At 36.6% G+C, this 20,076-nt stretch overlaps 1 protein-coding gene across 1 annotated transcript in view; it reads left to right on the forward strand.

Annotated features, from left to right (window-relative positions):
• RALGAPA2 (Ral GTPase activating protein catalytic subunit alpha 2) overlaps window positions 1-20,076 on the forward strand; it is a 194,481-nt gene that overhangs the window by 45,212 nt on the left and 129,193 nt on the right. The window contains exons 17-26 of the mRNA XM_058176610.1: window positions 4,718-4,858; window positions 7,521-7,688; window positions 8,820-8,914; window positions 9,915-9,993; window positions 10,158-10,316; window positions 11,130-11,323; window positions 13,014-13,112; window positions 14,721-14,876; window positions 18,314-18,841; window positions 18,941-19,517. Of these exons, the coding sequence (XP_058032593.1) occupies window positions 4,718-4,858; window positions 7,521-7,688; window positions 8,820-8,914; window positions 9,915-9,993; window positions 10,158-10,316; window positions 11,130-11,323; window positions 13,014-13,112; window positions 14,721-14,876; window positions 18,314-18,841; window positions 18,941-19,517 (2,196 nt within the window). The remainder of the gene's footprint in view (window positions 1-4,717; window positions 4,859-7,520; window positions 7,689-8,819; window positions 8,915-9,914; window positions 9,994-10,157; window positions 10,317-11,129; window positions 11,324-13,013; window positions 13,113-14,720; window positions 14,877-18,313; window positions 18,842-18,940; window positions 19,518-20,076) is intronic.

Consider the following 20,076-nt stretch of genomic DNA (forward strand, 5'->3'; position numbering starts at 1 on the left):
CAATAGTTTGCAAAGTGAGCTAGGAAGAATTACTTTTCTTAACACCAACTCCCTGAAAAAGTGTCCTGGCTGCAGCCAGAGGCCCTTTAGAATGAAGATTTTCAAACATTGGTAACATTTGGCTTTAGATGAACTGCAGCTACTGTTTCAATTATCCAAAATACACTGGTTCAGTTCTATCTTATTTTCCTATTTTTGTTAGGAATAGAATAGAATAGAATAGAATAGAATTTTATTGGCCAAGTGTGATTGGACACACAAGGAATTTGTCTTGGTGCATATGCACTCAGTGTACATAAAAGAAAAGATACCTTCATCAAGGTACAACACTTACAACACTCAATGATAGTCATAGGTACAAATTTAACACTTAATGATAATCATAGGCTACAATTAAGCAATCAGGAAATGATCAATTACAGTATAAATCGTAAGGATACAAGCAACAAAGTTACAGTCATAAGTGGAAGGAGATGGGTGATGGGAATGATGAGAAGTTTAATAGTAGTGCAGATTTAGTAAATAGTTTGACAGTGTTGAGGGAAATATTTGTTTAGCAGAGTGATGGCGTTCGGGAAAAAACTGTTCTTGTGTCTGGTTGTTCTGGTGTGCAGTGCTCTATAAGCGTCGTTTTGAAGGTAGGAGTTGAAACAGTTTATGTCCAGGTATAGCTACTTATAGTTGGTTTTATAACTCATCATGTATTCTTTTTGGGGTGTTTTTTTTCCAGTTTCAAAGTAACAGCTTTATACTGAAAAGATAAATTCACTGGTACCTCTCTTAGTAGGCTTAATTTCCCTCTGTAGTTACTCCTGCGTCCGTTCTATAGGGATGTTGGAGTAAGATAAGACAAGAACTTAGCATCTCCCATGTGATAGAGTTTGCTTAGTGTATAGAAACATTGTGCCTTGGAGAAGGTACACAGTTGAAAAGTATTATTAAGCAGAAAGAATTAGTTCTATTATCAACCACCTTTGTACAAATATGGTTAATCTTAGCTGTGAAACTTGTCCAGGAGCAAATTCTTTCTTGTTCTCCACCATGATACAAGAACTTACCACTTATGCTTAGCTTAGAAAACCATTGTATCAAATTCATGGTTCTTTACTATTGTTTCCTTTAGCTATGCTACAGGTAGTTAACAACCACACATTTAATGACAATTCAGACTTGGAATAGCATTGAATGAGTGGTACTTGCAACCAGTTCTCAAGAGTTTCAGTTGCTGTAAGACTCCACATTCACATGATCCTGGCTTGCAATTGTTATGTCGCAGTTGCCTGTGGTTGACTTTTTTTTTTTGCTGACTTCAAACAAGCAAAGCTAATGGGGAGTCTGGCAAGAGGTTTCAAATGGCAACCATTTAATGTCTCACTTAACGATGGAAATCAGAAATGCTAGAATTGCTGTCACTAAGCAGGACCTTCACGTGGCATGTTGCTTTATGACCACAGTGCTTAGCAACAGCAGTTCTGATTCTAATTGCCATTGTTAACTAAGGACTTACTTGTATTGAGTCCTTGTGCACAACCACTCTCCATCTGTCCCCATGCTCCCAACAATTTCAAGAAACAAAGGGACCCATGTTCTTCCTATTCTTTTTCTTGGTAAATACCTAATTTGCAAACCCTCCAGGTAACTCACCACTCTTCTGTGGTGAATATTTTGGTAGAAGGCTTTCCCTCCACATCCAAGCCTCTTTTTATGACAGTGTCAACAAATGCTTTTAATAGAATTTGGATTTCTCTCTTTAGTGTTATTAGAGTAAATGAGACATGGTTCCTCTCCAAATGAAAACTTGAAGTTAATTATTTGGACCTTTGCAATTTTCAAAGCCTTACATTCAAACTCATCCTTTGGAACAAAATTATCAGGTCACTGCTAACAACATGATTATGGTTTTCTACATCAATAAATAATGTAACATGCATTGTCTAAGCTTTTTCAGATGAGATTGATGCCTCTGCCATTGGATAACATTTGTATGGTAGCTATCTACCTCTTAGGGTCTGGCAACAAGAAGACTGATTGAATGGGACTGTTTTCACACTTCGATCTCTTATAAGTAGATCTGCATCTGTTGGTAGCAAGGACAATATTTAATTTGTGAGAGACTCCTTTTATGTATCTTTTCCCATTCACTCAGAATCCTTTTGGCAGCATTTCTGTTATAGGGAAGGCACCCAGAACAGAAAGAGTTCTTATTTTCTTATAGTTAGTGAAAAAGTGGACCTTCCAAAATAAAGAAGGAGCTTGATCATTCATTTCATACAATGGGAATGAGAGGCAAATATTTTGAATGCTTTCTGTATATAGTGCTTGCTCTTGAATTACAACAGTTGCTTGAATTCATTGATTAGATAGATAGAGTGGTATTCCACACTGAATGCTGTTTACTGTCAAACCTGCTGAACATTTTTTAAAGTAACAACAGCAATGGATGAATCATGAACAATGAACAGTAACTATGTGCTTAACCATGTACTGACTTGAATTTTGCAGTGTATTTTTTTGTCTAACATGCAAAGCTCATCAACCACAACAATTCTTGCGTTTAGCAGTCTAAAGGCTCAGCTGCATAGCCTTCATTTCACATTACTATTGTATGTGCATATGTAGTTCTCAAATTACAACCACAGTTGGGACTGGCACTTTCATCACTAAACGATATGGTTGTTAAATGAATTGCAACTGATTTTACAACCATTTTCTTGTGGTTGTTAAGTTAATCATGCTGTCATTAAGTGAATCCAACTTCCCCCATTAGCTTTGCCAGCACTGTCATAAATCTGAACAGTTGTTATGCAAATGGTTGTAAGTCAAGATTACCGGTATAGATTTGGCAACATTTCTTTGAAAATGAAAGCACATGGGAATGTGTAGGGATAATATATTATATTAAAATTATATAATTAGCATCATTTCTTCATAGCAATTGTTTTTTAAAAACGCGGCCTGTTTGTTATACCCAAAATGATTGTTAGTCTATGTGTTTAATTGGCTTCCCCTCAACCTGTTTTCTTTCTGTCCTTCAGCTACCTTCAATGGGTAGTATCAAGACTGAATTATTTTATTTTTGTCACAACAGTATACACAAACATCATCATAAATAAAAACAACATATCATGAAAGAAAAATATGTATATATAAGTAAAAGTATGCAACAGCTATGTTAATTTGATATAATGAAGGGAACAATAGGACAGGAACGGTAGGCACTTTTGTGCTCTTATGCACGCCCCTTATAGTCCTCTTAGGAATGGGGTGAGGTCAATAGTAGACAGTTTTTGGTTGAAGATTTTGGGATTTTGAATAGAGACTATGGAGTCAGGTAATGAGTTCCAAGCGTTAACAACTCTGTTACAGAAGTCATATTTTCTGCAGTCAAGTTTGAAGTGGTTGACATTAAGTTTAAATCTATTGTTTGCTCTTGTATTATTACGATTGAAGCTGAAGTAGTCTTTTACAGGAAGGATATTGCAGTAGATGATTAGTGCTTGTTATTTTATTAGATAATATATCTCCACATATCTCCACATTTCTGTAGCTTAGAACAGTTCATTCTTTAAAAAAAACAATTTTGGAACACTGAGAAATTTGAACTAACAAGGATCAAAATTCCCAATGTTGTTTTATGTTCAGAATACTCAAAACTGCCATTTAAAGTCTAATTATTTTGCACCACTGCCAATGCATTTTTTGGCTCTGGCAAAGATAACATGATGATTATGATGATAATTACAGTTTATCAGTCAGGTGTTTAGATTGGATATGGCATTTTAACCCCCTTATCGAGTGCTTCCCAAGGACCTGGGATAGACTGATGTTGTTTCTCATGAATTATTGTTTGTTGCAAAGTCAGCCAAATGTTTACTCGATTTGGCATTTTTACCCATCTTTCTCAAGGATCTGGGATAGATTATTTGATGGTGTTAAGTATTAAATTGTTGCAGGATGAAAGCTGTTCCAAGTACAGCTCTAATTGACTGATGGTGATTTTTGTCAATGCTGATATCATCAGGGAAACTATATTTACCTTTTATGCCATAACTGTTCTGTTGCATCTTCTTAACAGATTCCTAGATGATGATCTAGCCATTTTCTCTGCAGTAATAAAATGTGCAATCATAAGATGTGCTTTTTATAGAATCAGGGTTGATTTTTTTTAAGTGTATGGCACATGTTAGCCAGGGATCACCAAGGTGGCTGGCTGCCTCTGTGAAAGGAATTTTTCGGGTGGTGTTACTTTTATCCATGGGACGCCTGAAGGCCGGTAGCAATCGGGGGAGCCTCCTTTCTTGTCCCTACATGGTTTATTCGCTCACGGGAATCGAGCTGCTGACCTCAGCGGTGTGCAGGCCCATCATCTTACCACATGAGCCACCGCAGCCCTCTACAGAATCAGTAACACAGAGAAATGAGGATGATGATGCTACAGAAGCTCCAAAAGCAAGATTTTCTCTCTGTCCTCTAGTTCTAGAAACTGGTTTTCTAAAAAAAAAACATCTTGAATATTGGATAACCTTGGAGATAGATACACTCTACTGAATTTCTTCTGTACTGCTTTTTTACCTTAATGAATTGTATATGCACAGCATTCACGTTTATGAGATTCTAAACCTGTTATTTTCTGTTTTATGTGGAAAAAACATCATTCTGCTAACTAAGTAAAATAAAATTACTCTTTTACTTCTATTAATTTATTTTTCCCTGTAAGCGAAGCGAAGTCTGTCTATCAACAATTGTGCTCATCTCTGTGAGGCTTTGCCAGCCACTAAAAGTGTGCCTCTTCTGCTTCATACTGTGAGCTCTCTCTTGCCTGATATCTCTTACACTTCTTACTCTTGCGCTTTTTCAGGTATGATATTATACAGTTGTTATAATTTAGCAAGATTGTATTCAGCTTTAATTTACCCTATATCTTACATACAACATCCTAATATTACATAATATTGTATTTTGATTGAAAACATTGGTGTTTTTCCAATTATGTCAGAAAGTAAGCCTTAACAATCTGAAATCTTGTTTACATAAAGCAGCTTCAGATTCCCAAGTTTTTTGAGACTGAAACCAAAATCTTTTCTAGACATACACAAATTTCCCTTGAACAATGCAATTGTCAGTGAATATATACACATATATGTATGTATACGTAGTATATGCTTTTATGTTTTGAGAGACTGATTATTTAGTTTTAAATATAGCAGTTTCTTAGACTTGTACAACATTCTCAAGTTGTTAATAATAGTTGGGAAGTACAGTTTGAATGAGATAAATCTTCACACTACCTATACTACCTATTCTTGACACCTCTCTTTTCTGTAGCTAGATAGCTAATTGTAGCTAAATCAGCAGCTGATTTTTCCCAGCTCACAGGATATCACATCATGGGCACATATCTATTCCAATTCCCTTATATCTTTAAGTTTCTTTTCCAATTTAGCCAGCTGTACTAGAGAAAATGAGGAAAGATAAGTAACTATGATTCTAGTTCCTAATCTTGATACAATTTTTTATAGAATTGGAGTTGGATAGATAGCCTGCTAAGAGAATGTTGGCAATGTCCACTGATGAACCCATGTTTGTCAACCAGAGGTCAATCATTTTAACAAGATGAATTTATTTTAAGAGGAAGGGCAAACGGGAAATGCACATACTTTATTTGTTCTGTTTCTTTTGGATGCAAGTCCTCACTGTAAGATTTCTAAGCTCTACCACAAACAGCAATCAAATGATACCAGAGATCTATCAAAAGATGGCTGATATTGTAAGTCCTCGTTGCGCCCTTAAATTCTGCTTCCATTGTTAAATCATCCAGCTCTTGCTGCCATCTCCACTGTCTGTCCTCCTTTCAGGGATGCTACCTGCTGGTGGACTTGAGAGTGCTTTTGTTGAGTGATATGGCAAAAGCACTGAGTTCATTGATGTGATTTTATTTTTCCATTAATACCTTCCCCTTTAGAAATTCTGCTGTTCAATAGAAAAGCTGCCAAGTCCATTATTGCCTCTTCCACACTTGTCATAGATGGAGAGGTTATGAGGCTGTCTTGCTCTTCCTGTGGACTGATAGTTAAAAATCAGTTAGGATGCAGGTCTGCTAGGATTCCTGTCTTTCCCGGATTGATACAGTTTTTAGGCACAACTACAAGTGCCAGGTGTTCCCATTTAAATTTAGGGGTATTGGAAGCATGGCAACAATAAGAGGAGTCATGTTTTTGGAGCCTGATCACAACCAGAATACCACTTTCCCAAGGAACATTTTATTAAATAATTTGAAACTCACATTTTGTTATGAAAAATATGGGGAAAAATGGGCTTAAGCTGGTTTCACAAATCAGCTTGTTCATTTGTCCACATAACGTTTTGACATCTGATGAATTCAAAATATATATTTGTTATATATAAAAAACTGTTCCTCCTTATCTTGAGGTCCAGAATTAATGCATTTCCCAAAAAAACTCATGTCTCTGGGTTTTATGACTGCACATAGTAAGATATAATGCTGCACTGAAATATTGGGTGTGAATATTTCAGGAGGAAAGCCTTGCAGATGTACTCCTACTTATTTTTGTGTAATTATAATTGAACAGAGATATGAAGATTAAACCAATGCAAAAATAAATTTGTAACTAGATATACTAAGTAAAAATAAAAAATTGGACGTCAATGTTATATTACAATTGTATATTATATATCAGTTTAATGTATTCTTATGTGTTTTCACTTTATGGGTAAAGTAAATCAAAGATAACACAGCAAAGAACAGTTAACAATGTGTATAAATGCAGAAGTCAATGTAGTTAGTACTTTTAAGCGTACTTCTTTATAAAAGCTGCCAGTAGGTTTATTTTGAATTATGGATAGCTCTGGGTAATATTGAGACATACTCTGTCTGTATTCTCATGATAGCATAATTTTTAGTTCATATCTCAGACAATCAAACAAATATATGTCAGTAGCAGTTGGTCAGCCTTTGTTTTTCCATTATGGTATTCCAGCTATTCTTGCAGAAAATGGCCAGACTATACTTCCAATCATATACAGGGATATCAGATTCATAATTAGAAATGTTTCTATATCAATCAATGTACAAGTATTTCTTGCACACAAAGTTCAAAACATGATACATTTTTTTTAAAAAAGGTAAATGAAACAAAAGCGGATATTTGAAATTTCTTTACAGCTACCATATTTCTTACATAAGGGAATTCATTTTGTTGGAAAAAATTAATTTTGCTACGAAGAAATAGTGTTCTGATAAGTTCTTAATAGTTTTAGATATCCCTTCATACTTCAGAACATAGGACATTCCTTCAGATCATAGGACATTCCCATCACAAGTCAATACTCATCACAATGGCTTAAACTGTATTATATGTTTACTTTGTACTAAGTGACAATGTTTTATATGTTAATTGATAATAAGTATGTAAATATTTTAATGTCAAAGACCTTTATTAAAAATAGATTTGGACATTTTAAAAATGTAATTGATAAAACTTTTATATCAATCCCTATAGAAAGTGAACAACATGAACTATCAGAAAATGGAACAGGAATTGTGAATCAACAACCAGTAAACTTATTGGGAGCAGAATATAACAGACCTTTTTCAGACCTGGATCAATTAACTCGAAGCAGTAGTACCTCTGATATTAGAGATCAATGCAGTTCCGATATTTTCCAAGGTAATCTAGAAATACTTTGAGAAAGAATTATTTTCATATGCAATCACTGTATGTAACAACATCTGAAACATTATTCATACCATGTGCTAATTTATTTACTATGCCATTTTCTGTCTTATATTATTTACAGTTCCATCCAAGCATTTTAAAAATACAATTCATTATTAATTTTTATAATAATGGTTTAAAAGTTCATTTTTTTACATCTATACTTCAGTAAGACTGATAGCAATTTTTAATTATAGCCCATTTATGTAAAACATACACTAATGTAGCAAAAATAAAGCCCAGTCAATTCAGTAGAATTTATTTTGAATAAACATGAATCAGGTTACTCATATTTAAACAGCTTTCCTGGTTGGAGTAGAAATGTCCCAGTTTACAAGGCAACAACCCCAGACATAAAAAAACAAAACAAATCAAATCTTTATTGCAATCATAAATGAACATATATATTAGATTTTTATCTCACTTTTTTATATACCGTACAACTGAAGATGGCAAACAACAATCCTATGAGATGGATTCGGCTGAGAGAGTGTGTCTGATCCAAAGTTATGCATCTTGCTTTCCTGCCTAAGGGTGGACTAGAACAACTTCATGTCTACGTCAAACTGACTGTGAAAAGAATGCAAAAACAGAAGAAACATTTTAATCAACCATGTTATAAATGACTTTTTATAAATGGGGCATCTTTCATATGTAGCAGATTTGCAGTCATTTGGAAACCATTACATTATGCAGGATCTCGATATTCAGTGATCATGTATTTTAGGTAGTATTTTTTAATCACGAGAAGGCAAAAACTGTTGTGTTTCAAAGCCAGCTCTTTTCCTAAATACTTAATGTGATTTTGCAGTTTGCAAGTAACTAACCTCAACCTACTAATTTTTGTACACCACATTTTATTTATACATTTATGATAATTAATATATCCAATAACTAATTAAATAATTAATATGTTTAATAATACTTATGATACGGATTTAATATTTTATTATGTAAATGTAAATACGCACATATATATTTTCATAACTTATAAAATTGTATATTTTAAATAATAAAATAAACATTATATTCAAATCAATTTATTAATTTTGTAATCCATACCATTTCACTCATGCTTCACAGTCAGAAAAACAGAGAGTTCACAAAATTTAACTTCAGGATCCAGATCTGTTGAAAAAAATAAGGAGACCATGAACAAGGAAAATACACTACAAGAAGTAAGTACAAATAAATAGGATCACAATGTATATATTTTGTTATCCTTTCATCTTATTTTAACAACTACAGGATGTAACCCTACTTGCATTAACTGCAGAAAGGTTTATCTAAATAAATGGAAGTTGAACAGAGGTAGGTATGGGCCAGTGTTGTATTAAGTTCTGTTTTAATTCTACTTTAAGTATTTGTAATGTTAATGTATGTTATGGGCTATGGCTATACTGTGTTTCCTCAAAAATTAGACCTGGTCTTATTTCCTTTTGACCCACCCACCCCAAATAACTAGGGTTTCTTTTCAGGGGTGTCTTAATTTTCTTGAGGTGCAGGAGGCGGTGAGCGTGGTGACCTCATGGCTGTTCAGCTTATTGGGCAAATGTTGAGTCTGAAAAGGGAAGAACAGGAATGTGAAGCTATCTATCCTCAATCACTGTTGAAGGCATAGTTTGCAATTTTAAAACGGAATGCTTGCCAGGTTAGGTAGCAAACCATGTGAATGAAATACGCACCTCTTTAATGGTTCACTTTTAGACTGCTATATCAAAGTCAGAGCCCCTTATCAGCATATATCTGGACTGGCCCCAGTAAGAATTCATGCCTTTCCTATTAAAAAATCAGTGCTGTGAAAAGTATACAAAAAGTTTTAAAACTCATTGCAATTACAATTAGATAATTTTGGGTTTGACAAGAATAGAATTTGACACCTTACAGGAGCTAACATAGTGTTATCAATTTTTTTACATAAACAGACATTCACATGTCCTTTTTTCTTTTCTTTTTTATCCCTGTTAATTATTTTAAGAAGTTTTACTGTCCTTTTCATCACCGACCATAGAACAAATAAATGAAATCAAATAATTAAGGAATGATGTCTAATATCGTGAAGCTTATACTGTAATAGTGTGTGAAATTGATCAGTGCTTTGAAGGAGACAAATTATGAAGCTATACTGTAATTATTGTATTAATGTATAAAACACATTTTTTTCACAAAATCATGCAGGCAAGCAACACTCCATCTGAATTAAATCTCAAGACAGAAGTACAGCAGTTACATGGAAATCAGAAAGAGAAAGAAAAGTGTGAGTGTTTCAGAAAAAGCACTTTATTGAAATGATTGGTGAAATAGAATACTGTATACTGATGTCACCAGATTCATATAATAACATTTTATGTTTTAATTATGTCAGTCATATTTTCAGATTGTATTACTATAGCCTATTTTATATATCACTTTTTTATTTAGGTGAAAGTATTAGCAGTGATACTTCTATTGGATACAACAATGAAATGGGCATGAGTTTGGCTACCTGGCAAACCTGTGAAGAAAATAATGATATATCCATGCACGCTGAAATTTCCGTTGATCCAGATGCCCATCAGTGGTTGGCTACTAATTTCTCAGGTATGCAGTGTTAAAAGGGAAAGATAAACTGAGTTGGTACTAATCATAACATTACACTTCAGCTAAGGAAACTGAGCTATGAAATGGTTGAGCTTTCTACCATCTTGTTTGTAGATAAAACAAAGGACATGACATCATTCATTCATTCCATGCTCAGAGGCTTGTACCAGCTCTTCTGCTTTGCCTTCCCTAGTGATTAGTCCTTTCACTTCTTCCCAGACATGGGAATATGGTATTGTCATATTTCTTAAGTGCCTAAAACTCTATTAATTTTAATATATGTAATAGAAGAGTGTATGTCTGTATATGTGTAAACTTTTATTTTTGCATATACTTTTCCATTGATACAATAATATCCTCCAAAGTGAGAAATAGCTGGCATACCTTGATTGGTTTTTAGATACAAAACCAATGTGTTTTTTTCTCCTGGGAATTTTAATCATTGTGTAAATTTTTAACATGCTGATGTTCAAAAATATTTTATTCAAGCTGCTGAGTTTTTTATTGTCTTTATCATCTACCTTTTTCTTATTATATTGTATTATACATTTCAGTTGCTCTAGAAATTTGTATGATTTTACTACAGTATAACTAAATGGGAAACCTGGTTTCTTTTTAAAAAAATACTTTATATCATCATTATAAGACATGTATATGATTTCAATAAAGTGCTATTTAAGCATTGTTGATGTTATAAAGGTCTATCTTTACACCTTTAAAGATAGGGAAAAATGAAATTTATATCTTTGTATCTTGGGTTCTAAATTTGGCACATACGTTAAAAAGGCTAATGCAAACCATTCTTTCTTTTAGACAGCAGTGAATTCCTTGCTGATGATTGTAGCATAATTGCTGGTGGCACTCTTACTGGATGGCATCCTGACTCTGCAGCTGTACTGTGGAGAAGAACATTAGGAATTCTTGGAGATGTGAACAATATCCAATCTCCTAAAATACATGCCAGAGTTGTTGAATATCTCTTTGAGTTATGGCACAAATTAGCAAAGGTAAGGTTAAATGTTATGATGAATTTACTGTGAGGTAAACCGCTAAAATAAACATTGTATAGTACAGGGGTCTCCAACCTTGGCAACTTTAAGCCTGGAGGACTTCAACTCCAGAATTCCCCAGCCATCTTTGCTGAGAGTTGAAGTCCTCCAGGCTTAAAGTTTATTTATTTATTTATTTAATTAATTTATATACCGCCCTTCTCCCGAAGGACTCAGGGCGGTTTACAGCCAAGGTAAAAAGCACAGATCGGAAAGTTAAAAAGTATTTAAACATTTAAAAACTAATTAAATTAAAGGCTGAAGCAATTATAATAAAAACTATGTTAAAACCCCAATAGAAAACTTCATTAAGCCAGCCCTGCACGATGAAACAGAAAGGTCTTTAGCTCGCAGTGAAAGGTCCGGAGATCAGGAAGTTGACGTATCCTCGGAGGCAGTTCATTCCAGAGGGCAGGAGCCCCCACAGAGAAGGCTCTCCCCCTGGGGGTCGCCAGTCTACATTGTTTGACCGATGGCACCCTGAGGAGACCCCCTCTATGGGAGCGCACGGGTCGATGGGAGGCTATTGGTAGCAGCAGGCGGTCTGTAGATAACCCGGTCCTATGCCAAGGTTTGACACCCCTGGTATAGTATATTAAAATCAAATGAAATTTTCAATATTTTAAAATAACCTTGCTAACCCAATTTATTAAGACTTCAACAGTTGTTTAGGCCGCTGGAATTCTGTTGGAATGAAATAAATATTTTAGCTGATCTGATTTATCTTACTTATAGTTCCTGAAAAATAATTAACAGTATAATTAATGATAGAAATAATGATATGAAAGTGATGTGTTGAAATTAATAAATTATAGTAGATATGTAATATTAAGGGATAATGGTGGATTCAGGTTATTGTTAAGATTACTCATAACTTCATAATGTTCTCCTCTTATATTAAACATTTGCTACTTAGCCACAAATTAATGTTCATGGCATGATGAAGGCCATATTCCCAAAATGGGCACAAATTTAGAAAGTTTCAAGCTGTCAAATGAATGTCTTGACTATCTGCAGTGGGCCACCCAAAATGCACGAAAGTACCCACATATTTTGCCCCACACACATTAAAAAACAGAGCTATATGTGGTCCCTAGGCCAAACATTTTGGAACCCTGTATTTTAGCTAGTGTGATGATATAATTAGGAAACAAAATGTTGTTGAAGAATTATGGTCTCCAATAGCAGATATTCGCTAAAGAAATAAACTGGACTAAATAAGAAATAAATGAACTAACATCCAGCAATATCTAGGAAGCGATGGATTCTCCATCATTCCACTAATGTGTTTAGGGCAGTTTTAATGTATATTTCTTTGTGGCATGCTAATGGATCTTGTTCCATAGAAAATGGAGACATTCCCAAACAACTGTTCCAGTTTTAGAACCCTGTTCATCACAGAATAATGATGAAAAAAGGCCATAGGAGAAATACATATTTAATATTCCATTGATTTCCTTCCTTCTTTAAAATGAAGAAAAGAAAGAACATGCATAGACCATCTCACCAGCTAAATTTATTCAAATCAACTAGAAAATAACTTTGAGAACCAATATTTTGCATGTAAATCTTTAAGAAGAAAGTAACTAACTTTATAAGGCTGATGAAATTTAAAACACTTAAATTATTTCTTGTTTATTTGTTTTAGATAAGAGACAATCTGGCAATAAGTCTGGATAACCAGTCTACTCCATCCCCTCCTGTTTTAATTCCACCACTTAGAATATTTGCATCATGGTTGTTCAAGGTAAGTTGTTCATTTGCTTTTTAAACAGTTCATGGATGGAACAGAGGAAAAGTTTTTTATTGCCAAACAAGATGCCCTACTTGGAATTTGCCCTCAGAATGCTTTTAGTATCTTGTGTTCCAGGTGAAGAAAGTCAGAAACATTTTGAATATTCACCAAGAGGTGTGCATGACAGAGAAAATGTGTTTCTGTTTTAAACTGGGTAAAGTACCCTTACTCAGCATGTTCTACGTTAGCTGTATCCTAATAAAGATACCACTCTGACATATTGAGTTATCCATATTCCAGATAGAAAACGCCTGAAAACTTTCTGAATCTACAGACCACAAAGACCTCCCAAAATAGTTGGGATGATACTGCATGCTGACTGCTCCTACCATGCAATCTAAAAAAAATAAATGAAGGGCATATTTGGTTAAAATAATACAAATAAATTAAAATGTCTCTTAACACCCAATGGAAGCAGCAATTATAATACATTGGGGTTTTTTTAAATAAAAAAGTGGTCTACTTAATACAAATCCAGAAACTAATCTATTTGTATTAGGTATAATTAAAAAAAATAAAAAGATCAATTATTTCCTTATGCTAGCTCCAATGAAAACATACTGCTAACCACTGTAGCATGAAGATTATAGTCTGTACTCAAACCAAAAGTTAAAAAAGCCAACGTAGTAAGTACAAGTAGTCCTCAATTTATGACCATAGTTGAGCCCAAAATTTCTGTTGCTAAGCAAGACATTTGTTAAGTGAATTTTGCCCCATTTTATGACTTTTCTTGCCACAGTTGTTAATTGAATCACTGCAGCTGTTAGGTTAGTAACACAGTTGTTAAGTGAATGTGGTTTCCCCATTGATTTTACTTGTCAGAAGGTCTGAATTATGATCACGTAACCGTGGGGATGCTGCAAGTGTGTAATACGGCCATATGTCACTTTTTCCAGTGCCACTATAACTCCAAACGGTCACTTAATGAACTGTTGTAAGATGAGGACTACCTGTATAGCTACTGCATACATGTAACTTTGTATTTTACAATGTCTATCTTTGTGTGCAAGAAGATATACTATAGAACCCAACGTATATGTGCATATAAGCCATAAATCCTACTTTCTCCATAGCAAAAGTTTTAAAAAGGAACCTGTGAGCATTTTTCTTACTATGTGTAGCCTAAGGTTGGTTATCCAGAATCACCTATAAAGAAATAGTGCAGCATGTTTTGCGTGGTGTGACTTCAGAGGCAATGGATCCTGCTTACCCAGGCAAGTCAATGATTGAGGCTTAGCCATTGCCCTGTCTGAATGGCAGTGGGCCACAGCTAGTTAGAAATTGTGGGGACTTGGACAGATTTGCTGAAACCTACTTGTTGAGAAGGAATATATAAAACTTACATCATCACACTTTGCATTACTGGAGGTTGCACTAGATTTAAAAACTTATCCATTTATGAATTAACAATGTAAGATAAAAAAAATATTTTGAGTGTTTAATTCGGACTAGCATCAGAAATGGAATCCAAACCATCCTGGTGAGGCTATTTACATTTTTAATATATAATAGTCTGGTTATTTCAGAGTTCACAAATGATTTAACCAAATTTTTTTTTAGGCTACAACTTTATGCGATGAATATAAAGAAGGAAAGATTCGTGCCTACAAACTGATATGCGCTATGATGACAAGACGTCAAGATTTTATGCCAAATCCTGACTACCTGGTGCATTTTTATCTTATCATGCACATTGGCTTAACTAATAAAGATCAGGTATTAATGAGATAGTTCTAATTTTAAAACTGAATTGCACTAATTAATACAATTTGCATAATTTGGATCATAAGAATTTTTGTAAGGGCAAAAGACCTTTCCAGTTATTCTTTACCTTATTCTGCCTTATTCAGATATAAGATATTTGAATATATCAGATGTAGTATATAGCTAAATATCTCTGTTCATTAAAACCAATTGTAATTTGTGGTTGTGGGAAATTTTACAGGGTTTCTCCCTGGGAGCACCATAATGGTTCCAATTACAGACTCAGGGTGGTTAATTTCAAAGGTTTGCACTTTCTGTTAACCAGTTGATCAATCCATTTTCTTTAAAAAAATACAGTCTTCTATTCATGCAAAAGAAAGCAAGAGCTAATATGAGAAGTTCAGGGAAGAGGGCCAACATATAGGAAAGAAGCAGAATCAGTTGGAACCATCCAATAGAACATATCATTTCAGGTTGCCTCCCCTAACGTACATCAGAACATCTGGAAGTTATAAATTTGGTCTTACAGAGAATGATCTTAGCTTCATTATGAGAGATCCCATGAGAGCATTCCTAAAAAAATGGATCCTGAAGTTCTGAATAATTATAAATAGGATGGATTTGATTTAAATCGATTCAATTCATAATTTAATTCACTAGTCAGTTGAATTTAATGTTTTAAATCATTTCACTTATCAGGAATATTTTGTAATAATCATTTCTAGTAAAAGTGCTTGTTTGATACAGTATGAATACAATGGTTTATTCAGGGATTTTATACATATATATATATATATACATATATATATACATATACATATACATATATACATATATACATATACATATACATATACATATATGTTTTCTGAGGTTTTCACGGTGTTTGTATATAGGTCTTTGGTTGTTGGGTTTTCTCCGTGTAAAATTGGAAGTGTCTTGGCGGCGTTTAAGTCTCATTCGTCATCTTCAGGCTTCAGCTTGTGCTTCTGGGAGCAATGTGTGATCGCAGCTGTTTCTTCCTTTTAACTGCTAGTGGGGTTTGAACTGATTGGGTGGGAGCTTGGCTGTGCTCTGATTGGATGGGGTTTTCTGTGCTCTGATTGGCTGGGGTGTGTCCTGTGTTGGTGGGGGCTTGGTTGTGCTCAGTCTAGTCTGTGCTGCAGGGGGATTTGAGCTGGTGAGCTGCATAGCTGTTGTTTGGCTTTGTGGTCGTGCTACATCTTCATAGTGGGTGTCAGTCTGCTGCATGAATGGATTGGAGGGGTTTGAAATGGCTAATGTTGCAGCTGCGGTCTGGCTTCTGGTCCTTGGTCGTGCTTCATGATCAGTGTGGGTTTGGGTCTGCTTTCTGGGTGGATGTGCGGTGGTGACATCCTGTGTGGACCTTGTGAGTGTGGGTCTGGTGTCATTCCTCGTGTTAGGGACTCGTTTGTCAATAAGAGCGGGTTTCCAAATGGCTGGTAGGCGGGAGGTGTCATCTCGTTTGTTCATGCTGTGTGGGCGTTTTTCTATCTCAATGGCTTCTCTGATTATTCTGTTGTTAAAGTGTTCAGTTTTGGCGATAGTTCTGGTCTTTTTAAAGTCAATATCATGTCCTGTGACTTTAAAGTGTTGGACCAGGGAAGAAGTTGGTTCCTCTTTTTTGAATGAATTCTTGTGTTCTTCAATGCGTGCACTTATTCTTCTGTTGGTTTGTCCAATGTATGTGGTGGGGCAGGCGGTGCATGGGATTTCATATACTCCTTGATTTTCTAACTAGAAAATATATATTAGATTATATAAATTATATAAAATTAGAATATTAATAGCAAATTAGCAGTTATGTAGTTATGTAGTTGTAAAGACATTAGGAGATGAACCAGCTTCAGTTGAATTATTTGTGGGTATTTGAGAGATACATTTGTCATGTTATAACAGCATAACCACCAGCTGCTTTTAAATTGGCTTGTTCTGACTAATTTTCTTCAGCAAACAATAAAAATAGATTATTACTTAAAACGTGCTCTTCTGATTTAAAGTACATTTTGTTAAAAATAAAGAATAGGCAATTTCAATCAAGTCACCACAAGATATTGAAAACTTTGGTGAATGGCAAATAAAGTGTTCATCTGTTCCTTTTTTTCCAGAGTCTGGCAAAAGAAAGACAAATTGTCTTGCTTTTTCAGTTTCCAAATTGCTTTGCAGTTTTCAGTGAATTATTCCAGAGGAAGAGAATACTCTTTGTAAACCAGCAAAACTAATTGCTGCTCTTACAATTTGGATTAACTCCTTCAATTTCTGAATCCTGAACATTTCTGAATGTTTAAATTTCTTACTTAAGCTTCCTTTGTTGACAATCTCATGATCAAACATACATATATGGATTTGAACATTCTTAACCCCATTTGGTCTAATAATTAAGGCATCAGGCTAGAAACCAAGAATTAGAATAGCAGAGTGGGAAGCTAACTTGTAGGTCATCTAGTCCAACCTGGTCAAGCAGGAGACCCTATACCATTTCTGACAGATGGCTGTGCAGTCTCTTCTTGAAAGCTTCCAGTGATGAAGCACCCAAGTTTCTGAAAGCAAGCTGTTCCATTGGTTGATAGTCCTCACTGTCAGAAAATTTCTCATTTCTAGGTTGAATCTTTCCTAGATCAGGTTCCATCCATTATTCCTTGTCTCTCCTTTATGGTTGATTGTTCACAATTCTCCAGTTAGGTGGGAAAACGGCAGTCAGGGTTAACTCTTCTGTCTAACTTGTAGGACTGAGTCTGCAAACATTTCAAGCCCCGCCTCATCCTGTTGGGCTCTCCAGTTTTTGACTCGGTCCCTAGCTGGACAAACGTGTCTTTCCTTGTCTCCTGCTTTCATCTCTCAGTACACAGCATTTTATTTCAACAAATTCTTCCAGCGTGAAGGACCACGAGTCCAATACTGCTGAGGGCCGATTAAATGGCGTTCAGGTTGCCAGCTGGCATATTCCCGATTCTGCAGCCTCCCAGGACATTGGGGAGGTCTGCTTTACTCCCGATTGCTCAAAATCGGGTAGAGTCTGGCTGCGTTTAAAAGCATTTGCTGAGCAGCTTAAACAGTGCTTTAGATTGCCGCGCAGCTCCTTAGCTCTCCGATCACAGCTGGAGTCTCAGGGGAAGATTAAGCTATTAGCACCTCGTTAAGAAAGCCTCAGTTCCCTATAAGTCACCGGCTGGTGGGGGGGAAGAGGGAGGCTGAAATTGCAGCAATCAGAGCTTTGTCTCTTCAGCTTGCATAAACTCTTGGGCATAGCGGCTGCTGTTTTGGCGCGAAAATAAATCCGGCCGCCATTTTGGATTGTTTTTAGCTGGACGGCATAGCGATCAGCAAGGATCCAATCCAGCCCTCATTTCAAGCCCCAGCGATTCAAAAGGACACAGCCTGAGCTTCTTGCTGCCTCACTCTTTAACACCAATAATGGCTGACACCAGGAGCAACAATCAGGCAAGGATAAGGCTTCCAACTCCTGTTCCTCTAGTAGGGATGATCCAGGGGAGGGCACATCAGGAGCTACCCATCGATCTTCTAGGATCCAGAGGACTAGCTCCCAACTAACCACCTCCACAGTGGTAGAAAAAAGGAGGCATAAAGCCTTGGAAAAAGCTGTAACCAAAGCCCAACAACAGGCCCCTCTAGCACCCAAACCACAAGCCACAGAGAGATCATCTCTTTTGCATCCTGAACAAAACACATCCCCTGTTCCTCAAAGGGTATCTTCTCCTACCCCTTCTCCTCCTAATTGGTCCCCTGATCACCCTACTACAGGGTCTCCACAGGCCCCAATGGACAGTGGTCCCCTGTTTCAATCTTTGCCTGAGGCTCCTCTGGAATCGGTTCCTAGTTCAAATCCTGAAGCCACACCACCGGAACCTATCTCTTCTCCTCCTCAGAATCTGGAGGGATTTCAATTGCCCCCAGAGTTTGGAGCACTTATCGCTGACGCTATCTGCTCTGGCATGGTGCAATGTTTCCAACAAGTTCCTAGGTTTTCAGCCTTTACTACCCAGACTCACTAGGAAACTCAGGGCTCTGAATATGCTTTATCTGAACATGAACAGACTAATTCACCTGACCACTCTGATCACGAATACTTATCGGAGGAAGAACTTCTCTGGAATGAGGCCCTATCGGAGGATGAGGGTCTTGAACTAGATCAACCACCTTTCATTGGCCTTTTTAAGCCTCAAATCTTCAAATCACTTCTCTACAAGGCTCAAATGTTTACCCACCTTGGTGTGGTTGCTACATCCAAAAGCCGCAGGATTTCGGAGGATGGTCCCTCTAGTTCATTATTCTCTGAACCAGCGGTGACTACAGATACTGTTCCTGCTCCTCAACTTTTCATGGACGTGATCCAAAGACAATGGGGGGTTCCAGGCTCGGGACCTTACCCCAACAGCCTAGACAAACGTCTCTACAATATAGCTCCGGAAATGTCTAATCTATTACAAGTTCCATCAGTTGACGGTCCTATAGTTTCTGTCTCTTCTTCTTCTCACATCACAGGACCCCCAGAAGAATATCTCCAGCCCGAGGACAAGAGAACTGAGAAAGTTTTGATCAAAGGACATCAAGTGGCTGCATGGTCCATGAAGGCAGCTGCTTTGGCATCATTTTCCAACAAAGCCACTTGTCGTGTCCCACCCACCCACTCTGACCAGCGAGTCAAGGAAGTCTGTGACAAACTTGGCAACAAAGCCTCTGCAGCTTGCCAAGTCCCTTCGAGGTTTATCAGGGCAGGCAGGAATCCAAGTTGTGACTTCAGCGATAGGGTCCAGTATCAGCAAACTCGATAAGACTTTGCTTGACTCAAGGTTGGAATGCCAAAAGCAGGTCCGTTATATAGGCTGTGGGGTGTGGCTCCATGACTCAGCATTTATCCAGGCCTGCCCCACCCCTCCTTCTGCTGGCGTCGCCTCTCAGATCTCCGGAAGTGAGGGTCTTCCCACTTTGAATTGTCTTCAGTTGGATCTGCTGTCAGTAATTCCAGCACCTGGCTGGCTTCCTGCTCACAGGCTGTATGAGTGAAGTTTATCAGGCTTGTTCGTTCACTCCTGGCATCCTCTCCAGGCATGGGGCCAGGGCCGGGGGCTGGAGGCATGACAGGCCGTTCATCTTCATTATCAGACTCGGAGTCTGATAAAAGGCCCGGTTGGAGATGGGAGGGGCCCGGCTGAGGAGAGGAGGGAGGACG

Source organism: Ahaetulla prasina, chromosome 3 (genome assembly GCF_028640845.1).
Source record: "Ahaetulla prasina isolate Xishuangbanna chromosome 3, ASM2864084v1, whole genome shotgun sequence".
Lineage (NCBI taxonomy): Eukaryota > Metazoa > Chordata > Lepidosauria > Squamata > Colubridae > Ahaetulla > Ahaetulla prasina.